The 8,632-nt window shown below is 42.3% G+C and overlaps 1 protein-coding gene across 1 annotated transcript; it reads right to left on the bottom strand.

Annotated features, from left to right (window-relative positions):
- Window positions 1–510: 510 nt before the first annotated feature.
- On the bottom strand, window positions 511–7,782 carry KLHL34 (kelch like family member 34). The gene has a single exon (XM_086934552.1). It carries the CDS (start codon window positions 7,303–7,305, stop codon window positions 5,536–5,538), a length of 1,770 nt encoding a protein of 589 aa, XP_086790678.1. The 5' UTR covers window positions 7,306–7,782; the 3' UTR covers window positions 511–5,535.
- Window positions 7,783–8,632: the final 850 nt, after the last annotated feature.

Genomic DNA, 8,632 nt, shown 5'->3' with positions numbered 1-8,632 from the left:
TTTTCGCTCCTCAAAACTCAGACAAAGCTTCATGCATACAACTTACATTTTACTTGACTGAAGGAAATTAAGAGATGAGACCAATGTATACAACCCAAAGAGGTAAAAAACCACAGAACAAGAAGCAAAGGTTTTATGAAAAAGATAACACAAAATAGAGGCAGTTCAATGAAAATGTATGGGGTAGGTGAAGTATAAAGAAATATGTATTAACATAAAAGGTCAACACACGTGACTGCTGCCCAGTGAGTGCAGTCACAACAATTAAGGACAGAAACTGGGGAACCTAGCACTAGAGGGTAAGCTAGAGGGTAAGCTAGGATGACCGTTGATTGTGTGGCCTGGGAGGAGATGGGTCAGCGAGATGACTGGCCAAACCTGGTGACTCGTATTTGCTCCTATTATCTTATGTGTATGTGTTTCCATTCTTCGCCCGTGAAATATGCCAGCCAATATCTTCAATGTATTATCTGCTTAGAAATGTTCACTAACTCAAAAAAGTGTGAAAAAGTTAGCAACTATTCTTTTATTCCATTTTTCATATACATTTTTCTCCCATTTACAAAGGCATTATACAATTGTTTTAAACCACAAGAATGTTCTATTTTGACATGGACTTGCACTGCCTCCCTCTTCTCTCACTAAGCAGTCAGATGAAACTTTCGTAATCATTATAGCGATGGCATAATGTTGAAAGGGTCATACATACTAGTTATGATGCCCTTGCTGCCACAGTCTTGTAATAAAAAGGTACAAGTGTTGCCTAACCCAGGGGCCCTAATTGGATCAAAATCGCAAGATAGGAAAACTGTGACTTTACCACATTTCAAACATGTGGTCTGACTGCTGTGCACGAATGTTTGCGGTGGGCATATTAACCCACTGAGCTGTCTTTCTAGCTTGTATGATGTCCCCGATAAGTACGAGAAGAAATCCTGAACAAGGTTCTACGGACAGCGCCACTGTAAGGTTGTAAACATGCCTGGAATCATAGGCACATACATATAGATCCAACAACACTTGGTCTGTCATGTCCACGCTTGGTCACATGCTTTACCTCACATTAAGGCTATTATTTCTGTATCTCCAGCACAAACTCTCTCAAGATGCTACTCACCACGTTTGTCTCCACAATGTGTTCCAGTGGTTCTTCCACACATTCACTATTCATCCTATATATACTTGCACTATACAATACCTCCTCATCGCCTCATTCCGGCTCCGACCATGAGCTGCATTTCTAAGAATACTCTTATGCTGTAAAAATGTTGCCTCTTCTTGTGTTTAATCTATTTAGAACTTGACATGTTTCTATAATTTGCCTAATCTTTCTTTCTCTTTTGTGTATACTTGTTACATAGTAGAGACACTCATTTAGAGAAAGCATGCTTTCCCAGGGTGGCACTGAGTTTCGACATCTGGAATGCAGTATCACATGTGTACATCAGTGCTAACTCACGATTATTCACTTTTTACCAAATTCTGACCCATTTCCAATGAATATTTTCACCTTCTTTTTTTAAAGGATTTGTGCCCGAAAGTATTGTAGCAGTTATAACTAACTTGGCAGACAACTGGAGGTGTATCGATTATTCAAGCAGCATTATCGGACCCAGAGGGCAGTCCCAGTTAGTTACTGCACAGGGTTTGAGTTAGAGGCCATGAACTGAAGCAAAAGACTGAATTATATCCCAGTTATGAGGGAATGATTCATGGGGCCTCAGGCAAGACTGACGGCCGTATTACACTCCAGGCTGCATAGCTATGCTGGTGTTCACTCCCCCTTTGATAACATTGGCAATTACATTTTGAGGGGTTTTCGCAAAATGTTCTACCATGCGTTTTTCCATGGCACTACCTGGGTACTAGCTCACATGAAGAATGACTCTGCTGTACTATTTAAGTGATTTGACTTCACCATTTTGTTTTCTGGAGCAACATGATATTTCTTTAGCAATTAATTTTATGGATAATTATTATTAGCCATCACAACTAAAAGAAAATAATAAAAATTAGTTTTTTTGTTTGTTTACCAGTTCTTTCCTTTTCACCTTCAACTATAAAAGTGCATCATCATATAACACTTTGGGGCGGATCAGGAGTTTGATGGTTACACCACCAGGCCATAGCGGCAGTAGTCAGGAAAAGCCCCCAAGCATGTGGCATTTCAACTGCTGCATTGATTACCACAGGGCTGGCTGTGTTGCCACGACGCAGCCAAGGCGGCAGCATGATTCTGCTCTAGAAGAGGGCCTAGATTCAATGCTGACCGCATTGTTGTGCCTCCAGCAACTCGGGCGCACTGTTGCCATGCACCATGTCGTGCATGGAAAACAGCACACACTGACATGAGTGGCATAGGGGGCACAACATGGGCCCTGCCCACAAGCCACTTGGGATTATTTGCCATGGGGCCACTGTCTGTGGCCATTTACCTGCCTTTCTTTCAACCTTTTCCTCAAGGGGACACTGCCAGAGAAAGACCGGCAGAAAGTAAGTTATAATTATGTTGGAGGTTCATGGGCAGGTACAGCTTCCATTGACTGCCACTGTCCCCGCGGCGGCAGCTGCGGGTGCTCGGTTCTTGGGACTGGCGGCGGTCTTGAGGCAGTCCGACGCACAGATCATAAGTGGGCAGTCAGACCTCTGAGGAGTTGGCGATCAGACTGCCACAAATGGTATGGCAGTCCCAAGACAACCGAAATCATAATCAGTCCCTTTGTTACCACATATATTAGAAGTATGAGTTTGGACCGATAACACCGCACTCCTGTACTTCCCCCGCACCCCGATACCTTTTGACAGGTCAATCCTCCCAAAATTATTGTGTAAAATGCTGTAAGAATCAGCATCTGCATTGTGATCCCCATTGTGAGTTAGAAACTCATAATTGGGTGATATTTATCGCACCCAATGAATCCTGACCACAGCAATATCAGATTTCATCAGATGAGATGAATATTAGTCTAATTTGAAAAACACCAAGACTGGCAAGTGCAAATGCTTCATAATATAACAAACAATATCTAATCAATTTTTTGTGAACAACAACCTCCGTAACAGAAGCACGGAAGCGTCAATCTGAACAATGTGGTAGCGATTTTAAAAACATTGGCGTATGTATGCCTAACCAATGGTAAGATCAAGAACATTTTCGGGGCCTGCTCTGCTTCTGCAACAAGCATCAGCACAGACAATTACTACTTCATATACATATTTATCAGGCTGCATAGGAAAGTGAATAATTCTAAAGCCGTTTTGTCAAGCAGCATGGCTGACAGTGCTGACACATCCTGGGAATTAGGTTAGTGCTCTGGTTCTTTATTAGAACTCTGCCATCTTCGCAAACAGATGTTAGGCAGCCAAGTACTAGTAATACGTGAGCTGCACCCACACTGGGGCTTGTCTGAAAAATTGCAATGAAATTCTTAGCGAGATATTGACCTCTTAGAAAACCATTAAAAAGTATGCTGGTATTGTGTGTCAGCCTTATTTACAAAAGTTCAGGATCTTATTATACATAGGATTCTGTAAACCCTGTATAATGCATGCCTCTTGCTTTATAATCGGTGACTAGTGACTCACCCAGTCGCTGATTATAAAGAAAAGACATTAGAACTGGACTATTATAACTCATTACAGTTGAGTTCTGACTTCACAGTGCCTGCTGCTAGAGCCAGCAGCCGAGGTTAAAGGCAGGTCAGGTTTCAGGGCATAACAGAAGCAGCAGTGTAAAACAACTGAAAATGGAACTTGCTTTTCTTTGCTTTTCTTTCTTCTGCTCCATTTCTATAGCTTACAATGAAAAGCAAAGACTATATGTTTATTTTTTGCACTCCTTAGATAGAGAAATACTAGAATCTTTGTGTGTTTCTGCACATTTCGAACTTCTGCAGCTTTTTTTTTAACTGACTTGTATTGGACTGCTTTTGATATGTGTTTGCATCAAATATGTAAATTGTTTATGCATTTTTTTTCACTAGAGGTTTTCTTTTTCTTTTTCATATTTGCAAACATGTTTACTCTTTTGCACGAAACAGCTATGCACCAAGGTTTTAAGTGGTTTGTGGGAAAGGTGAGGGTGTGACCACATATCTTACGTGGTAAACACCCCCCTTGCGTACATGATAAAAATAATATGGCATCTCAGAGTTCCATAACATTATAAAGGAACTTGTCCTTCTGCCTCGCTCCTCTATGCATTTATGGAACTCATCTGTGGCTTTCAATTTTCTTATAATGTATGGCAGTGGTTACTTTATCCCTTATATTATAATTCATAAAAAAAGGTAGAGACAGATTGGCGATCCATGATTTCCAATTAGTGCAGGTGTTCAAATTAACTTAAATTGGAATATTGCATGCAACTCCGCATGATTTCAACAACTTCACGGTTGTGCAAACTGGTATTGGACACTTTGTACTCATAATTTGAAGCAGATTTTACCTTCTGTAAACCGTGAGTGCAAATGCCTGGTTCAGGCAGAATTTGCTCCTGACCAGTAATCTTTTTTTGGGCTCAAATGTGAATTTGCCCAAGATTAGCCCATTCATTATAATGACGGTATACACAGAAGTATATAATTCTCCACACATGACATCAGATGCAGCACGTGGAATTTTGTCTTTAAGGAATAGTGCAGATGGTCACTGCGTTAGTGCAGTTACTGGCCTAATGCATGTGCGTAGAGCTTAATCAAGCTTACATAAGATAATCGGTTTTATGCCTGTGGTCCATTTATAACCCCACCTCCTGCAGTAATTGCAGACTGGTTGGCGAGACCAGTCCACGTTACTGCCAATCATTCACTGCCTTCATTTTTGAAGATGAAGGACAACTCTTTCCTTTAACGCCTCAACATCCAGTGCTGGAAATCAGGGACTACTTTGCATTTGTTGCATCTGTGCAGGTGCAACGATGCACCAACACTTTCTTGATTCACCAATGGCGGTGCAATTTTGAAACAACATGTGAACCAACGTTTGAGCTGGCCGACCTGCGTAAAATGTTTCTGCGCCGGCCTGTCGGATCTAATGTGCTTTGTGCTTGTTCGATGTGGCAAATGATTATACAAAATTGCACCCATGAAATCTGATGCATGCAAATAGTTTAAAGTCTATAAGTGCTTTTGTTTTAATAATTGCGGTACCCCTAAGACTGAACTTTGCAACCTCTGAGTGATAAAAAATTTGACATTTGCCCAGTTACAAAGACAGATTGATTATACAGTGCTTTTATGCCAAGTCTTTCTCAGGAAGTTGCATTGAGCCCTTTTCATTTTTGCTCCTGGTGTACATACATCTCCACCTTTTACTTACTTTGTGCTCAGCATAATTCTTTCCATGTGACACCTACAGTTGCTTTTCTTAACAAAGTGCTCCTCTCATCTGGCTGAAAGAAGTGCCAGGATTGGGTGTCTTACTTTATAGTCGCAGATCATATATGTTTTTTATCCTCAACGTGAACATTTTAAGATACAGTCCCTAAACTGTCACTGCCACTTCAAATCAAACTATTTTGATAATGTTACAATATTACTTCTGTTGTTTCAGCTCATTCTCTGGTAAGTCTGAAAGCTGTAGCACAGCACACTGTATCCCAAACAATGGCAAGGGCAGGTTGCAGATCTCTTCCCAGCAGTCATTCTCTGTGTCGTAGCCCACAACGTTCTGGGTGGGCACTTGACATGAGTCTTGCCATTTCTTACCACCAAGCAGGAGCACCGTTTCCTCCACCACCACCAACCCATAGCAGAAGCGATCGTGCAGCAAGGGCCTCAGACGTGTCCACTGGTTTCTCACTGGGTCATACTTTTCAATGTCACAAAACGGCTCATAAATCCCTAAGAAGGTAAATATGCCATCATTGACAGTGGCCATTTGGTGCCCAAACCGTGCAATGGACATAGATGCTTGCTTTTTCCATTGCCCGTCAGGGATATTCAAAGAGTACACATCCTTGGTGGTATTCACTAGTTCCGCACACTTGCCTCCAGAAATGTAGATGGTCTTCTGGTAGACTGTGCAGGCATGTCCATGTATAGGGGAAGGGAAATCTTTAGTCTTGATCCACCTATCACTGTGAATGTCATACACTTCAACCGACGCATGAACTGACCCTTCACCCCCTTTCCCTCCAATTGCAAAGATGTTGTTGCCAACAACGCAGCAAGAAAACTGAGATCTGTGCTCCAGCATGCCAACAATCTGTACCCACTTGTCAAATCTTGGGTCGTACCGATGTACCATATTTGAAGGCATTTTAGCAGTGCTCTTATTGTCATCACTCTCATGGCCTGAAGTTTCTCCTCCAAGTATGTAAAGAAAGTTACCTACAACACAAACACAATGATTTTTCAAACTGAGCGGTATCTGTGTTGCAGTCCTCCATTTGTGATTATAAACATCAAAGGCAAGGATGTCACTAACAAGCTTCTCATTTGAAGTTTCCCCACCAACCAACATTATCCACATTTTGGGGTTTCTTAAGGTGCAGTACTTGTCTTGCATGAGGGGTTGTTTGAAAGCAGAAGCATGGTAGTTTATTGCTTTTATGATTTGACTTTTTGTAGTTGCTGTTAATGGGACAGCTGAATGGGAATAGAATTTCCTTAAATACTCCACAGGTACAAGGCCAAATCTAATATGCTGAAGTAATTCTGTACTGTACTTGGATCTGGACTTGTGGTATTGCAGCCATTCCAGGACCAGGTCCAACAAGCAGAGTTCTTTTATTTTAGGTATATGTTCTGATTTCACTACAGCCAAGAGTGATCGGAAGTTCAGCTCAAGCAATTCTGTTGACTCCAGATCGTACTCAAGAAGTCTCCATAGGTTACTAGTGATGTACTTTTCTGCAGCTGATAGGGCATCTGGAAGGTAGAACTTGAATGAAACATTAGCAAAGAAACAACAGTTCTCCAGGTCAAGCCTGTTCACTACATAACGACTGCAGAGAGCGAGGGCTTCGGGCACCTGCAGATAGCTGGCCGCCTCCAGGGTGTCCTCTAGCGTCTGCAAGGAAAGAGACAGCCAGGATGTGTAGATGAAATCCAAAATATGCTCCAGACCAGTGGCTGAGACAACTTTCAGGGGAATGACACTGGCTTTAGATTCCCTGGTGTAGTCCTTAAACATTGCCCTGAAGTAATCACTGGTGCATGCCAGGAGAGATTTGTGGGCAGGGAATTCATGCCCATTGACCTCGAGTAAGACATCACACAGAAAACCCTCTGTCCGGAGAATCTGATACTGGCTTAGGACACTGCCACAGTGAGACTTACAAAATGCCAGGAAATAACTCATACTGCATGTTGGCAAAGCAGGACAGAAGAGTCAACGGTTCCTCATCACATCCCCCAACTTATTCGGAAAAGTGCAAAAGCAGCGAAAACCGTTTGCAGAGATGAATGTAGGACAAGATTCAACAAGCATGCATGCGATGACTCACATGATCCCCACAGTAGATAAATATTTCAGGATGTTTCCTTCTCATCTAACGTGCGTTTCAAATGGTTGAGCAGCTATGCTGGTCATCAGGAATGTGGCCAAGGAGGCAAAAGGTCACAGGATGGGATCTTTAATGATCAAATATGAGGTCCCCTCTTTTGGCAAACAGATCAAACTCATCCTCTGCTGTGATCGACAGAAGAGTGCATCTCCAATTGCTCTTCAAGAAAGACTCTGACAGTAGAGGCGGGCACCCCATTACCTCTTCAGCAGCCACCGCGAGCCAGTCCGTGTTCATGCTGAGCTTTCTGTGGATGCAGTTGCTGCTCTCCTCTGTATAAGGTACCCGGACTTCTCTTGTTTTTATCGCTCAGTTCGACACCCGCCACTTGCACTTCAGGATAGGTCTATCTGAGGACAGTGCATATCCTGATGAGTCACCGTGAAGGGTTGGCAGGAATCTGAATAGGCCCTTGATTTATGAGTGCACCATCACTCATAGTTACAAGAATAGCCATGCTCGTTCACTGCCAGCTGCAGTGTCCCAAGACCAGATCACTGCCTGCCAGGGAAGGAGGGAAAGGAACAACAAACATTTCCAGGCCCTCCAATTGGGCCAGCTGGCCTGACTGGAGCCGGGCCTATTTTCACAAAAGTGCAGTGGCTCAAGCTTGGAGTATGGGATAAGGTCCAATCTGATTGGAGGACACTTTAATCAAACACATTTGATGCCTACTATATACATCCCAGGAGCTGATATTTTCGCAGTCTGAACTTTATAAAAGCCACCTATGTAAAACAACTGACTTAAAATACAACCAGAATTGTTCTTATTTTTCACAATCAATTTTTAACTTTGAGCTTTTTTCTGATGGGTATGTATTTTGGGGACACAAATGTATGCATTTCTTAGTTAATTTTATTGCATGGGGGTTTAAAAATCACTTTAACAAATTCGTACTTCGGTTACCTATTTATTCAAAGAGCCGTGTAAACAAGAGGAGGTGGGGGCCGTATAGAAGTACCTACAGCTGGTAAAAGATGTTTAATATGGACGATATTTTGTGCATATTCGGTCCCTATTATTCTCAGTAGGCCTGTGCTAAAGCAAAACGTGCTGCTACTTTTTGACGGGCTTCCTTCATAATTAACACTTGCCGATACATTGTATCGCTTTGCGGTG

Source organism: Lissotriton vulgaris, chromosome 8, assembly GCF_964263255.1.
Source record: "Lissotriton vulgaris chromosome 8, aLisVul1.2, whole genome shotgun sequence".
Classification (NCBI taxonomy): Eukaryota; Metazoa; Chordata; class Amphibia; order Caudata; family Salamandridae; genus Lissotriton; species Lissotriton vulgaris.
This window is presented reverse-complemented; position numbering and strand designations above follow the sequence as displayed.

Excerpts from the sequence above, each read along its gene's own strand:
- KLHL34 (XM_086934552.1), bottom strand. The coding sequence starts at position 7,305 with ATGAGTTATTTCCTGGCATTTTGTAAGTCTCACTGTGGCAGTGTCCTA.